The 17,106-nt window shown below is 28.8% G+C and overlaps 1 protein-coding gene across 1 annotated transcript; it reads left to right on the top strand.

Annotated features, from left to right (window-relative positions):
* The first annotated feature begins 113 nt into the window (after nt 1–113).
* On the top strand, nt 114–16,652 carry LOC139520813 (cilia- and flagella-associated protein 58-like). The gene is made up of 17 exons (XM_071313778.1): nt 114–243; nt 2,154–2,234; nt 3,945–4,160; nt 4,565–4,713; nt 5,412–5,568; nt 5,986–6,180; nt 6,537–6,674; nt 7,180–7,339; nt 7,822–7,904; nt 8,184–8,375; nt 8,851–9,012; nt 9,693–9,980; nt 12,154–12,377; nt 13,066–13,177; nt 13,673–13,897; nt 14,136–14,269; nt 16,104–16,652. Exons 1-17 carry the CDS (start codon nt 229–231, stop codon nt 16,222–16,224), a joined length of 2,652 nt encoding a protein of 883 aa, XP_071169879.1. The 5' UTR covers nt 114–228; the 3' UTR covers nt 16,225–16,652.
* The last annotated feature ends 454 nt before the right edge of the window (nt 16,653–17,106 follow it).

Below are 17,106 nucleotides of genomic sequence, written 5' to 3'. Positions count from 1 at the left end.
TTGATTGTACCCATAATTTACAGTAATTAAACTTTTATAATTACTTTAGATATTTTAAAAATAAGAATTGTTTTTAGTCGATGCTATAAACTTCATTCGTAAAGTCAGATGATCCGGAATAAGGTGTACCTGTTTTATATACATCTATGTCCATTGTTGTTATTGACAACATTCTGGATGTGAAAATAATTTGTCTATCGAGCTTTAAAAGAATACATTGACACCAAAATGGTTATGATAGAGGTATATAAATCAAAAATATATTTAAAAAAACACACAATTAACCCAGACGACTGTCAACCTAATTATCGTCGTGTCATATGTTTTCGTATGTCATATGTTTTCGTATCAACCACATTTCGTCGGTTTCGACTGCATACGCGTACATTGTGGCATGTTTTTCTGTTTCTATATTTAGAACAACAACACCACTACAACTTGATATATTTAAAACATATTCAACGTCGCTTTTTAAAGACGTTAGAACAAATTAAATAAAACTGACCTATTTAGCCATTTTTATTTAATGTCAAAAATACGCATCACTAGAATAGTTGTGGAAAAAAATTCTGAAGGGTTAAAATAAAGTCCAGATATGTTTTTTGCAAGTCAGACACCGGATCTTCAAGACGTATGACTGTCATGTGTTTTTTTTGCCGTTTTAATTACAAACCATCGAGTTAAAATTAGCAGGGTTCTTATATAAAATGGTTGTTCAAAATCTAACTATTCAATATTTCATTGACAATTTTTTTTATACATCCTTGATACATGAAGATGAAAACAGTCTTAACTTTTTATATTTAATCATAAATTTTGAAAACTGCATTTTATTTTAGAAAAAATAATGTATTTTGTACAAACCAGGTGCCAATCTGAAATTAATCAAAATCTAAAAATTTCATCACACGAAACACCAACCTTACACTTTTTACTAGTAATTTTTTGTACTGAAAAGTATTTAATAACTTTTTTTAAGATTTAAGCGATCACCCGAACCACGACTTTAGAAAAAATGTATTTCCGGATTTTGTAGTCATTTCCTGTCCGTGTACTGATCCAATTTTTATTTCATACGAAAACATATGACGCCGTTTTTTTGACATACAAAAATCGCAAAGTAATCGGAAACAGTAAAAAATCGTAGAAATCATTGACAAAAAAACTAGATACCTAAAATCAATCTACAGGACATGCTTTTTAAATTTGAGTAAACACCTAAATAAAAACTCAACAGTAAAAACCGTAAGCAGTGAAAATTGTTATTAGTACGAAAACACATTACACGATGATAATCCACACACAGTCACAGGCGCTTTACATCCTTTTTAATTGGTTTTATTTTTTTGAAGTTCTTAAATTATTAAACCTTTTAATACTTTTTAATAGATTATTTTACATGTGCATGCATAAGTACAATGTTACAATACACCTTATTGCTGATCCCCGGCTGACCTGGCCGCTTGAACTTTTGACGCATACAACAATAACTTTTCCATTGTGGCGTCAGATATTTTGTTTTATGACGTCAAATTATTACGGGAACCTGTGTGATATACAGTTATGGTGGGCAAATAGTGAAAAGGTGTATAACAACAGTTTATACACCTTATTGTTATTTTCCCGCCATTATGGGACATATCACACAAATTCCGGTAGAATTTTGACTTCATTATACAAAACATCTGACGGATCAATGGACAAGTGATTGTTGTAGAACATCAATAGTTCAAGAGGTACAGATTCTCAGTTCTGCAGGGAATAGCAAAAAGGTGTATTGCTGTTGCTACTCTTTACTAAATTTCACAAGTCAACTAACTACAGACTATACACCTTATAGCTATTTAGAAATATGCGTGGCTTAACCTGAGAATCTGCTCTGCTTGAATTTTAGATGTCATACAATAATCACTTTTCCATTAAAATAGAATAAAAGTTAAACTTTTCAAATTGAACAATAAATTACAGGAGATACACTATGCATATGTATAAAATTTTGTAGAAGTCTGACAGTATACTTTTGTTAATACAGATTTTTCCATAATAAAGTGTTTTTTTACGAATTCGTTGAAACCATCCATCTAAATGCAATTGACTGTTGATGTACAAAAAATGTATTTGGGTAATATATTATATATTTGGATATGTTTTAGGATTCCAAAGAACTTCAGGTTGTTGACAAATCAGCCATTGATGATGCAGCTTTTGAAGACATGGAAGAGGATTTTTTAGAGGTACTATAATGTAAACTTGGTATAGATGATGGTCAAAGTGCCCTTTTGGTTAAACAATTACCATGCCCTTATTAAGTACTAGATAAAAAAAACAATTCTACATACAGCAAATTATGATATATAAAAAAGAAGATGTGGTATGATTGCCAATGAGACAACTCTCCACAAGAGACCAAAATGACACAGCAATTAACAACTATAGGTCACCATACAGCCTTCAACAATGAGCAAAGCCCATACCGCATAGTCAGCTAAAAAAGGCCCCCAAATGACCATGTAAAACAATTCAAACTAGACTAAAGGTCTTATTGATGTACAGAAAATGAAAGAAAAACAAACATGTACCAAATAAACAAACAACAACCACTGAATTACAATTATGCATTAATATGCCTTTGAGTAATTGATGCAGAGTTAAGATATCAATTAAACTTGACAGACAGTCGGGAATATGTTTGACGTTAACTTACATAAATAAATTGTCATGTCTATAATTTAACATTACATAATGAATAAAGTAAATGAGTCTGAGACAATCTATTTGTGATAAGAATGTATATAATAATAATAATAATCTTTATTTCAAGAGGGTACATGTATGTTCAATTAGTACAAACACTTTTCTCCCTTGAGGCCCTCTCACACACAAACTCCACCCACAATGCATCACACAATTTCTTCATAACAAAGATATTTGCTCAACCATTGTCAACCATAAAGAATGTTAATAGTAAGTTTGCATTATAGGATTAAACACATTTTTTCTAGAGGTTATTGATGTGTAAACCGGGGCGATTAACTCACAAACTGAATAAAAGTCCGAAGGACTTTTATGTTGAGTTTGTGAGTAAGAGCCCTGGTTTACACATCAATAACCTCTAGAAAAAATGTGTTTAATCTTTATAATTCTTCAGCAAAACATTTGTGATATTTAATAAACATTTGTTTTGTTGATGGCTACTATATATATTTACCATCAAAAGCACAATGGCAAGTCGTAACTAAGGAGTACGCCGCCATCTTGACTTTCTAAAAACCATAAATGTCCGATAAATACAACGGAATCTTAAATGAAATAGCACCTACCTCAAAAACTTCATTTTAATTAAATGTTATCCGAATTTGAAGCGTACACGTAACGAAATAATCTTTCCCTTGCAAATTTCCATTCGTATGACGTCGTGTTTTGCCATGACGTAAATTCGCCAAATCCTTCATGAAATTTCGCGGAATTTTATTAAATTTTATTAAATTTTATTTTTATACATTTTCGAAGCTTTAGTGCTTTCAATTTATTTCCTTTTTTGTTATATATGCACTAGAATAGTCACAACTGTTATGTAATTGTTTTTAAATCTCAATTTGCTGAAAATCCCGGGATCACTGCAAGCTTATGTATCCCGCATGTATAGATTACAAAAGTAGTTTCGGAAACATGGTTTATCGAAGTGTAAACTTTGAGAAAAATTCTAATTGACCAATCCAATTCAAGTATTTATAGATATGCAAATCATATAAGAATTATTTCCATTTTAAGTTGAATTATAGCAGTAAATTTTTGTTTAAACCCCAACTAAATGATATTCATGAAAGTAGAAATATCCCCTTCTGTAAACTTAAAAAAATTTGGAATATTATTACAAAATGTAATTTGACAATAGGGTAGTTACTCATACAAATACTTACTACAATTTATTTATGATGTAATAGGTACTAGCACAGCTTGCTGGTGATAGAAGTCTTGAAAAGTTCAGAACAGAGTATGAGAAGCTATACAAAGCCTTGAAGAAGTCTCATGAAGGGGAAAAAAGGCTGATGGGAAAGTGTCGTGAATTGAATGCTGAAACTGTTGCAAATAGAGCTAAAGTAACGACATCACAGAAATTATCAAATGATGATACACAAACCATAGCAGAACTAAAAGAGGTGAAAAACTTTTACTTTATAATTGACAAATAAGTTGTAGTACTTTTAAAGAGATTTTTTTACACAATTGCTAAACAAAAGAAGATAATAGACAGCAAATTTTTTATAAATGGTTTATAAATACTCTTTTGTATAATACAATGTATTGCAATTACTAGGGACATGTAACTATCTGTCATTAGTCAGATTTTAAAATTTTATCAGGTAAATATTTGTAGTCACAAAGTTTTCAATCTAGGGGCTCTTTTCTTGGAACATCTTAAAACTAAATTTGATTGTATAATATGTATTAAAGTTATAATGAAAGTTATGACTTACAACAATTTTTTTTTTGGTAAAGACTTTTTGCTTTTGTTTAAGCATTTAAGGTTTTATCATTACCAAAAACATTTTTATTTTTCTAGGAAAAAGCCCAAGCAACTGAAAACGAAGTGATGGCTCGAGAAAAAGAGCATCAAACAAGAGAAAAAATTACAGCACTGAAACGTGGCATTAATGATTTGACAAAGAAAATTGAGCATGGGTCTGGTTTGTCTATAGGACAGGAGAAAAGGTACTATAAATGTAAATTGTGACATTATAATCAGACAAAGGCAATTGAACATGGGTCTGGTCTGTTTATAGGACAGGAGAATAGGTATTAAAACAATGATCACATGAAATTAGTGAAACTTTTACACAAGCGAAATTATCCTTTAAGACTATTTTAATCGTCAAAGTTTGTATAACTAGAAAAAGATATGAAATCTGAAAGTATTTAGTTATTGAAATAAACAAGCTGTTGTTTTTTTATTAAAATAGTTAAATATTTTAGTTGCCATTCTTATTTTTGGACCTTTTATAGCTGACGATGAAGTATGAGATTTGCTCATTGTTGAAGGCCGTACAGTAATCATAGTTTTTAATTTCTGTGTCAATTGGTCTCATGTGGAGAGCTGTCTCATTTTCAATCATACCACATGTTCTTTTTTTAGATCAACCTATCTGCAGATGATATTTACATAATTTTTTTTCTGAAAACAGTGCCAATTGATATGAGAGACATGTAAAGGATAATAACTGATATATGAATTTAGGAAAACGTAACAAAACCATGCATTAAAAAAATATCAAAGTATGCATGATGAAACATCCTTGATTGCCTCTTGGTAACATCATCATCTTCAACTTAAATTTCTTCTAAATCATTGTACAAAATGTATGCTTAAAAGTTTTATGCCAAGAGCCTTTTAGTTTAATGTTTCATTTCAGTGTTAATGAACTGCTAAAGACAAAAGAAGAATTAACAAAAGAAAGAGATGTACAACTTCAGGAGATTGTTAAATTAAGAGAACACCTAGCCCAAACTTATGCTGAACAACAAAAGTTAGACCAGGAAAGAGCAAAAACAGACGAAAAAATAGCAGAGGTATAAATGCACATAATAAGCAAAACAAAAATAGTTGGAGAAAATATAGATAGATGATATTTAATAGTGAAAACACAAACTTAAGTTTATTGTTAACTTTCCTCAAATTTACAATTTGATTTATTTTGCATATTTTACCAGCTTTGATGGAATAATTTTTAGGGAATTATTTGCTTCATTGGCATTTTTTTAGCCTTCCATACTACTCATATACTATACAAATGAATTGGGTTTTAGTTTGAGGCACAGTGAAAAATACACCATGTCCATATGTTAGGTTTTTTTCAAGTTAACCATATAGATTTATTCAGATTTCTATTATTTTTTCTATTATTTTTTGAATTCCTAGTTAATAAAGGAAGCAATTATTTGAAATAGTATTGTAATATATATGCCACAAATTTGTATTTTTTGCAGCTTAAAAAAGATATTACAGAAAAGAATAAAGATGCAGATGAAGAAAGAAAGAAGAAAGATAAGGTTGACAGAACGCTAAGGGAGGCCAAACTGAATCTAGAAACACGAACAAACGCATGTAAAACTATTGAGGACATGATAGCAGCTTATAAAGAAGACATTACTAAACTAGAACAGAAGCTTAAGGATCTAAGGGTATTCATTTATTGTATTAGACCTAAGTTCATTTAACATTTTTTCTTCAGAGGTTGAATGAAACTTTACATAAGCATGATAAGCACTATGTTTCTGTAAAGTTTCATCATCAAGACAACTTTCTGTTAGTCATAAGTTAAGCAAGTTTTTTTGATAAAATAGTAAGCAACTATGGCATTAGAAATTCCTAGAAACCAATTTTGATATAATGAACTTTTCTTAATCTAACAAAACAAGTACAAACATCTTTAAATATCTAAACACCAAAAGTTTTCCCCTTACAACTGAAAAAGCCATAGATCATAAGTTGATGATTCTGTTTAATCTTTTTTATGATAACATTTCTTTTTTTTCAGGTTCTTAATGAGCGCTCTAAGAAGGACTACGAGGTTTTGACAAGCAGATCACATAAACTGCAACACGAATTTGAACAACTCTCTTTTGTAACTGAACAGCTTGCTGCAGAAAACACATCCAGAGTAAATGAACTAAAGGCAAGATATTTAAATAATTTTTATTTATTTCATTAACAAACTTACAATTATGATGTAAAGTTAGGGCTATTAATGTCAAATTCAACACTCCTCCAGTGATACAAACAGCGTAAAGCAACCAACAATCAATCAATCAATCAACTTTTGTCTGTTTTTGAAACCTTAACTTATTGATTTATATATGATTCAAAAATCATATCTTTAAATTATTGATGGTAACAATTTAAGTTTTATAGTGATTGTTATACAACATATAGCCAAAACTAAAGATCCATATTCTAGGATTTTGTAAGAGAATTCAAAGGGGTTAATACATTTTATGTAGATCAATAATATTTAGTTTGTCATGTGTTTATGTGAATCATCAAAGTTCTATATTTGGTAGGTCCTGTAATTTTTTTGGGAAAAAAAGAATCTCCAGAATTCTTAAAATTAAGATTTGCAATTGTTAATTAGAAGCCCTTTTTAAAAAACATAAATGAGTGTCATTATTTGTTTTTATTAGCAAAAGGAAAATGAAGTTGACCATTTAAAGAAAGAGACACAACATGTTAACAAAGTTAGAGAAGGTATACAGAAGAAGATCCGAGAGATTGAAAGTAAAAAGGCAGAAATAGAGGGAGAAAGAGATAAATTGAAGGATGAAAATAACCAACTTCAGAGTCGTAAGTATTTCTCTTTTGTAAGGAGGGGTGATGTTGTTCGTGTGAATTTTGTTGGATTTACAGATCTTTTGTCTTGTCTACAAGTATAGGTCAGTTTAGCTCATGGTCCAGTTGGTATGGGTTAAATTCTTGATTCTGTTAATTGCCAAACTTTGAAAATTTGCTGCACATGATCAGGTCTTTCTATCTTTGTATTGAATGAATTTTAATGCCCTGCCTACAATAAAAGAGGGGAATTATGTTTTCTGGTCTGCTTGTCTGTCTATCCATCCCATATCAGTTTGACTATTTGAGTTAAGGTACAATGTAGATGAAAACTTAGATTTCATGTAATTTATAATCATATCAACTTGAAAATAGTACATATCTTCATATGATGAGGTGAACTTTCTGATATATTTGCCAAATAAGAGTTTTTGACCCAAATTAAATTTTAAGTGATTTAAAATTTACATCAGCTAAAAGTAAATAAATTCTTACAGATTTAAATGAAGCTTATAAAAAAGCTGAACAGGACAAGAAAGACATTGAACAGCTGACAAGAAACAGAGACATATTTAAAAAGGTATATTTGTTGTTGTCTTAATTCATTCTTATACATGTAATAGTATCTACCAAACATTAGTCATTATATTAAGATTTATTTAAATTAACATCATTCATGTCATTTATGCCAAACACACAGTTTTATTTTGATTTTTCTATCTGTTATAACATCATAATATTGATCAATTAAAATGAATTTCTTTTTTATAAACAAGGGAGATCATAATAAAAGAGTATTTGCTTTCAGCATATACAAACAATGTTTATTAAAATAACCAAATAATTCTCATCATTCTAGAATGCCATGAAAGCAGAAACTGCCACAAGGAAACAAGAAGAATTAGTGAAATTTCATGAAAATTCCAAGAAACATCTTCAGCAAGAGATCGAAAATTTCAGGGAAGAGGCAAAGAAGCAAAGAAAAATAATTTACCAACTAGAGAAAGAAAGAGACCAATATATTCAGAAAGCTAGTGATTTTACTCATCAGGTATGACATTCTAAGATTTATTCATATTTTAGAAGTTTAAGTTTATACATTTTAAACCATTCAGGTTGTTACAAAATGCATACTGGTGTCTAAGATAATTGAAAAAATGATAGCTGTACCCAAAAATATTTGATTGCAGACTTTGAAATGTTACATTGCTCATTACATTTTTGAAATGATCCAATTTTCAAATATGATATTGAATACAGGTTGTAAACTAAATAGAACATGGAGTATTTACTCACTGATATGGTGTAAACTAGTTTATTTTATTTTATTTATGGTTAACAAAAATAGCTGTACCCATTACACTTTTAATTGAAGACTTTAAAATGTCACATTGTTCATTACATTTTGAAATATTTCATATTTTCAAATGTTAATGATACTGAATACAGGAAGCAAAACTAAATAAAACATGGATACAGTGTAACTTAGTTTATTTTATTTTTATTCATCATTAACTATTATAAAGGTACTCAATGATATGGAAGAAGTAAAGAAGAAAGAAATGAAGATATTTGAATTAAAGAAAAAAATAGCTGAAGCAGAAACAAAACTGAAACAACAGCAAAATTTATACGAAGCAGTACGAAGTGATAGGAATGTTTACAGTAAAAATCTAATCGAGTCGCAGGTTTGTATTAATAAACTTAGTATGAACATTGGCAGTCCTATTTTGAAATGTTGACTGTGATAATACTTTTATTTGTGATTGCAATTTCATGGATTGTGGCTGTTTAAGACAGTATCTAACACTAATAGGAGTCAACAAACTGTGTAATAGCACTGTGAAATTAAAGCATCTTATTAACATTAAATGGAACTTTAAAAGCAGTATACTACTTCTTCTTGGCTATTGGATAATTGTTGTTCAATCAAGTGGCATAAATTCAATAAAACTTAGGAAACTGTTCATTTTGATAGTTAAATATCTCTATAAAATGAAAACAAAGGAACATTAACCAATAGAAATATAATTTACTTTTTGAAACCTTAAGTGTGTGGTTTTATACTTCACATATTACAAATCTATGAAAAATCAATGAATCTTTAAATTATTGACAATTAATAGCACAGGGTTAAAACGCCTTAAAAGTATAACAATTTTTTTTACAATAGTGTTTTGGTAATTTGTTTATCACAGAGATTTTTATTTCAAGTGTATCTATTATTATTTCATTTATTGAAGTTGGTTATTTAACCAGTGATGACTTGTTAGTAGATATATTAATCATTTAAAAGATATAAATTCAGTTTAGATTATATTTCTTGGAATATTATTTGAATATATTTATATGTTTATTAATGATATAGGCAGAGATTCAAGAAATGGCAAAGAAGCTTAAGAACATGTACCATCTTATAAGCCAACTAAAGGAAGACATACAATCTAAAGAGAATGCATTGATTAAATCGTACTTTGACAATAAGAAAGTAGAGAAGGACAAAGAAGTTTTAAGAAACAGCTTAAAGAAAAGTAAAGAACAGTCTAGGGAATGTAAAGCATTTATTGGTGCACAGGAATCAGAGGAAAGAAAACTTCTGAAAATCATTGCAGAAGCTGATGCTGAAAGGATTAGACAGAAGAAGGAACTGGATCAAGTTAGTTTGCATTAGGAAGAATGTATTTTTTTTTAAGATAAAACATAAATTTTGAACATATTTCGTCAATTCATTAGGCCAATTAAAATTAATTGATAGATTTTCATCCCCGCCCGCCCCGAATTTTTTTATTTTATAAAATTTACGATTTCCGGATTTCCTTCATTCCCGTTACCGGTAACCGTTAAAATTTCGTTTCATCCTCAAAGCTTCCTGTTTCAAATTTCGGTTTTGTACCTCAAGTAAATTTAACAAAAATGATTAAGTCGACCTTTCCGCTGCTCTATGATGACAACATCATCTTCCGAGAGTAAAGATTGATAACAAGAATGACGTGAAATATTGGTGTTAAGAGAAACACGCTGTTTCCATGGTTTCCAAGACTGCAAATCGCGGTATGTCACAAATTTCTGTGATTAGAAAACTGGGGACTTTTTTATTTATGCAATGACTTTGTCTCAGGAAATTTAAACTGTAAATGATACCCAAAGCGCAAGATTCGTGGAAACCATTGATACAGAAAACATGACTGGACTATAGATATTGAAATACAAGCACGAACTTGTCAGATTTATGACCGTTTATTGAAATTAAAAAGTCGACTAACATATGCATTTTATTTATGCAAGCCCTTTGATTTTACCCATGGCTGTCTTTTTATGTTGACAAACAGCAAATGTCCCAATACACCCAAAAAGAGTCATTAAACAACAACTTTTTTTTTATTATTAAGTTCATGTTTTACATGATAATTATATTTTCATCTTGCATATAAAGTACCAACCCTATTATTTTCAACACTCTCTGAGTTTTCATTTTATTCTGTACTCATAATAATTGTGTTGCATACCAATGCATTTGCTTCATTTAATGGGAATACAAACCATTGTTTAGAAACCCAAATACATTTGGTGTAGGTAGTCTAACTGAAGAGAGTATTTCTCACACGTTTTTGTTGTTAAGTTTTTAAAGCCGCAATTAGATATATTTATTTAAGGATTTGAAAAATTAGGTAAGATTCCTCATACTTGTGTATATAAAAAAAGAAGATGTGGTATGATTGCCAATGAGACAACTATCCACAAAAGACCAAAATGACACAGACATTAACAACTATAGGTCACTGTACGGCCTTAACAATACATGATATAAGCTTATTATTACACTTGCATATATGAAGAACTCGTCACAAAACATGCAAAAGGGTTTTATATGAAATAAAATTAAAAAAATTAAATCCTCCCACCTGCCCCATTTTTTTCAAAAATTTGGATGAAAATCTACTAATTAATTTTAGTTGGCCTTATAGTATAACTAATCGCCGTATTTGAATATCAAAAATAAGACAACGCGTGACAGAACGACGCATGGATTAAACGAGTGCACAGCACGAGTTTAATCCATAGCGGCGTTCAGTCACAAGTTGTCTTATTTTTGATATTCAAATACAGCGATTAGTTATTCTTTTTATTACATTGGCAAATGCCTTTTTTTTATGAAATTAATGTAGAAAATGTAAGGAACTATATCTTTTTCCTACGCATTGACAATTTGTTTTGATCCGACGTTATCGACGTCTTGACAACGCCTATTGTTGTATGACGTCAGAGAGTGAAATAACCACGTTTATTTCACATGTGAAATTATCGGTTTTTATTTAACTGGGAAATCAATGTAATTCATTGCAACCAATGTAATAATTATTTTTATCTAAAAAATAATCATGCAAATCTTTTTTTCTTGCCTAAAGCAGGCAGGTTTTATGCCATTTTTTTTTTATAATACTTACTATTTGAGGCATCTGATATAATTTTGCATTTTAAACATTTAAGGGATTATTAATAAAGAGCAAATCACAAGCATGTTAAAAATGAGCCAATTTGACAGGAATACATGTTTCTGGTATCCTACAAATCATGAAAATATGTAACCTTTTGATCACCTTGTACAGTGTAAAACATAATATGAGAAATTTTTTTCAGGGGTGATAACTCACAACATTTTGTAAAATTGAAAGTTAAAAAGGTTTCATTTAAAAATATTTGAAAAGATTTATTAATCAGTTACACAAAAATTATACAAACAACATTAAATCTTATTTCTAATTTCTCAACCTTTGCCAAATACCACAACTGTATAAATAAATTAAAAAATCAACACTGTCTTATTTTAGGTAATTAGTGAGAGAGATATCATTGGAACACAATTTGTTCGAAGTAAAGATGAACTCAGACAACTTTATGAGAAGATTAAAATCCAGAGATCAATGTTAAATAAAGGGGAGACCCAGTATAACCAGAGACTTGGTGATACAGCCTTACTAAAATCTGAAATCAGGAAATTACGAGGACAAAAAGCTGTACTGCAAAAGAAAGTGGCTGACACTGATGAATTGAGGTATGAAAAACATTTTTTTTGAATTTGCATTATCTTTTTTGCATCTTGATATATTAAAACATAAGAGAATGGCCAACAGATAATTCTATATTCTAGGAATTTTTTTAATAACATATCAAAACTATATATATATGTAAAAAAATGACATCCTAGCAAAAAAGTAAAACACATTTTTAAATCCTGATTGCAATATCTTTCCAAGTTGACAAATTATGATATATTAAGTCCACAAACATCAATTTGATTTATATTTTTAATTAATATATAGCAATTGTTCTTTTGGGAAAAGTTACTTGTTCCAACAAAGATATGTAACCCAAGTTTAATATTGAAGACAATACTTAGATACAAAAGCATTTAATGATAAACAAATTTGATTTACTGTGTATACATTTGTTTATGGTGTAAATTCTTAACATGATAAATGAAATTTAACTTTTTATCTTATACAAATATAATCAACATGATCAAACATTCTAATTTCTTTCTACAAAATAAAAAATTTGAATCTCTTACCTCATATTAATCAAAAATTTCACATGAAATAGGCTGAGCAACAAAAGATATTAAAAGGTTTTATTATTTCTCATTCCTTCAAAATTAAATCCTTAATTTTTTTATTTCAATTTAAATATTTGAAGAAAAAAAAACCAACACTGATTGAGCAAAATTTCATTACATTTTTTAGAATGGAAACCTACAACATCCAGAGAGAATTACTGAGGGAACGAACCAGATGTACTGCCTTGGAGGAGGAGCTTCTTAATCCTATGAATATTCATAGATGGAGGAAATTAGAGGTATGACTTCAATATTCATTCACAATAAAGTATTCAACTAGAAATTGTCAGGTTTATTTTCAAATATTAGGTTAAAAAAAAATTGAAAGCATATGATACAAAAGAAAGGTCCTTTCAATGAAGAGGATATGTAGCAGCTCACATAGATTTTTTTTAATTATTTCAGTTAACAATACTTTCAACTAAACATTATGAAGATGAAAGTACATTTAAGATGGTTATATATAAACGATTATGAAATAGTGATATTTTTTAATCAATATTAATATGGTAATTCAAGTAGTGTTTTATGCCCCCTCTGCAAGGCGAGAGAGAAATTAAGTGTGACTCTTGGCCATCCTTCAAACTGTCTCTATCTACCATCTATCTTATTTTTGTTTGAAAAACAAACTTGAGCAGGGGCATTAGTGTCATCAGATACATTCTTCTTCATTTTCTCCACATTCATTTATATGTATTTTGAACTGTTATATTACTAAACATTTTATTTTTCAGGGAAGTGATCCAAGCACATATGAACATATACAGAAAATCCATGCATTGCAAAAACGTCTAATTACCAAAAATGAGGAAGTTGAAGAAAAAGAACTTTTAGTTCAGGAAAAAGAAAAACTTTATATTGAATTAAATCATGTGTTAGCTAGACAACCTGGTCCTGAAGTGGCAGAACAGTTACAAGTTTACAATTCAACACTCAAGGAGAAAAATAAACAAATAAAGGTAAACATTTGTATAATAACAAGAGTGAATTTACTCCTTTTTGCATGGCATTTTCTAGTTCATCCTTATTTAAAAATTTGAAATGAAGAAAATGAAGAAAGCAAAATTGTTATATTGACTTCTCAAGAACTGAAGTCTTTGGAAGTACCCTAATACTGCCTCTACATACTTGACAGCATATTACATCAGTTATTATAAAAACAAAATGTTTTATGTATTGTTTTACTGTTTTATAAAGGCCATGAATCAGGAGCTGTATATGTACGAGTCACAAGTCAGCGAGTATAAGTATGAGATTGAACGTATTGACAAAGAATTGTTAGAGGTCAAGAAAAAGTACATTTTACAGAAAAAGAAAGAGCAAAAAGCACAGTAAGTTTTATGATTACACAATTCAGTGAAATATATTTCCTAACATTCAGTTCATTTTATGTAAATATTGGTTTATATTTATGTCAGTTAGGTCTCAAAGTTAAAAAAAATCATCAAAGATATCAGGCTTATAATTTTGTATGCCAACCATGCATTCTTTTTTTGAAGTTGAAGAGCATTGAGGAATTATACTTATTCAACAGAAAAGATGATTAGATAAAGGTTAAACCCATATCAAGCGAAATCTAAACAGAAATAAAATAAAAGACTTACAATAAAACAAAATTTAACACAAAAACACACGTACTGAAAATAAATGGATAAAAAAACAAAAATGAAAAAAAAAGAAGATCAAATTTAAAATTACACATTAAATTAAAAAGTATTTATGATAACCATACTTACACAAATGAAGGCTCTATATGGGAAGAACTAGCTTTATGTAAAATAATAATATTGGTGCATTTAATTTATTAAGAATGTAGACCATTAGTACACTTAGACAGGTTTGTTTTTGTGTAGTTTTTTGTTTTGTCACAGACATTTCAAAAGAGTGCTTCACACTTATAAATGAAATAGTTCTCTACAATAACTCACTTGTAAAGCATTTGTATTAATCCTATATCTTTCATACCTTTCTTTAAACCCAGTGATGATGATTAATTCACATTGTAATATTAATTCTTCTTATTGTCACAATTTAATTTTTTTAATTGTTTCAGAATAAAATGAAAAGATGATAATTATTTCTAATCAATGAGTCAAAAAGTAAACTGATTCAAACCCATATATCATGTTTATGAATTTCTCCTTTCTTCCTTTTTTCTTTAATTGATTAGCAGTTGAGGGCAGTTTTAGTAACTGAAATATGTCTATTTATTGACTTCTGATATATGATAATATTAATTTAAGTTCAGAGGAAATATGGATAAAAATGACAAATGACAATAATTTGATTAAATTTTTTGACAATAATTTAATTAAATTTTTTGACAATAATTTGATTAAATTATTGTAACATAATGTGTCATCATTCACTTGGCTTATTGTCAACATTGAAATTTGAAAATCTGTCATTTTCATTAAAAAGGCCTTCTTTCAAGCAATTAGTGTGAGCCAACCTCACTCAACCCATATATGAGGACACTATTTGCTGTAACATTATCAAAACAACTGAGTGAATTTTTTCCCTAACTTTTAAATCCATTTTTCATAAATAATGGTTAGAGGATATTGGATGAAGAGGTTTAAATGTTAAACATTCACTAAACAGATGTCAAAACCAATATTTAGATTTATCATATATACAAGAGGATAATGTGGACTACTGACAACTATGACTTTGTTTGACAAGTCTTCTTGGGGGTTATGATCATATTTTGATGTTACATCCATTAAATGTGGGGATATATTCATATCTCCTACCATCATTTATTTATTTTCTCTTGATAACTAGTTTTTCACTTTTATGATATGAACCCACTTTATACACATGTTTTGATATAATCCACTTAACTGAAATTAAACAGAAAACTGAATTGGTCACTTCACAAATATATTTTAACATATTAAGAGTCCATTGAACTGGAATTTAAAGAAATTATTAACTCAGTTATTTATCTTTTCTGATTGTTATTTGCGTTTACTTCTCAATATTATATTTGTTGAGTTTTTTATTTATGAATTTTGTCAAAACCAAAATTGTAGGTTTTAGAACTTTTATAATAATTATTATGAGATTTTAATGTTGTAAAGAAGTTGATTTTGATTTTTTTATAATTTTTGTATTGTTAATCAGTTAATAATCATTATAAAACTATTATTTATGTTATAGGGAAAGAGAACAGGTATTAGCCCAAGTAGGTCAGTCAATGCTGAACCCCTCCAGAATGGAAGGACCTAGTTTTTCAGGAGGAGGATTTAATTTCCAGGCCTCTGGATCATTGCCATTATAAACATTTATTCATTTGTTAAGATATTTGTATACTTTATAGTATTATGTTTTTACATTCCAGTATGAACATAAAAGAAATTCAATAATTCATAATATATTATGTGAGGCAATAATGTTAAATTCTCTTCCAAATTTTGTTTTTTCCCTTTTTTTTTTAAAGAATTTATGATTGTGGTTGAATTAATTATCAAAACCAATGAAAATTTATAAAATCTTATGATTAAAGATTTGATGTCTTCACATCACAATACCAATTTGTTTTCCAAAAAAAATGCTGTGGAATAGGGATCAAGGAATTGATATGAATTTTCACCCAGACAACTATATATATAATGTGACATTGATTGATTTTATATACCTGTGATAAGTACTATAAATGCATTTGTTTATGTACCTGATACGTAAAATTATTAAATATTTATTTGTTAATGTATTTGTGTTTTTATTTCTTATAAATGTTAAGCTTATAAATTGAGTTTCTTGAACTCAAAGGAATATCAATAATGAAAAAAAGTCAACAATATAATCCTTTTTTTTAATGGTATTAAAATTGGATGATTAATTGCTTGTGCCACATAAAAATGTCCATCAACAAGAGAATTTTATATTTGTTGAGTTTGGAGGATTTATATTTCAACAGACAATCGGTATTCCAATGGGTACTAATTGTGCACCCCTGCTGGCTGATTTGTTTTTGTACTCGTATGAAGCAGAGTTCATTCAAAACCTTCTAAAAGATAAAAAGAAAAAGCACCTTGCGAAATTCTTTAATTTTACTTTCCAATATATTGATGATGTTCTATCATTGAATAACCCATACTTCAGCCAATACTTACATCTCATATATCCCAGTGAACTTGAAATTAAGGATACTACTGATACT

Source organism: Mytilus edulis, chromosome 4 (genome assembly GCF_963676685.1).
Source record: "Mytilus edulis chromosome 4, xbMytEdul2.2, whole genome shotgun sequence".
Taxonomy (NCBI): domain Eukaryota; kingdom Metazoa; phylum Mollusca; class Bivalvia; order Mytilida; family Mytilidae; genus Mytilus; species Mytilus edulis.
This window is presented reverse-complemented; position numbering and strand designations above follow the sequence as displayed.

Bases quoted from the DNA above. Each gene is read 5' to 3' on its own strand.
- LOC139520813 (XM_071313778.1), top strand. The intron at 6,181-6,536 runs GTATTCATTTAT...CTTTTTTTTCAG, and splicing joins AGAAGCTTAAGGATCTAAGG to GTTCTTAATGAGCGCTCTAA. The intron at 13,898-14,135 runs GTAAACATTTGT...TGTTTTATAAAG, and splicing joins AGAAAAATAAACAAATAAAG to GCCATGAATCAGGAGCTGTA.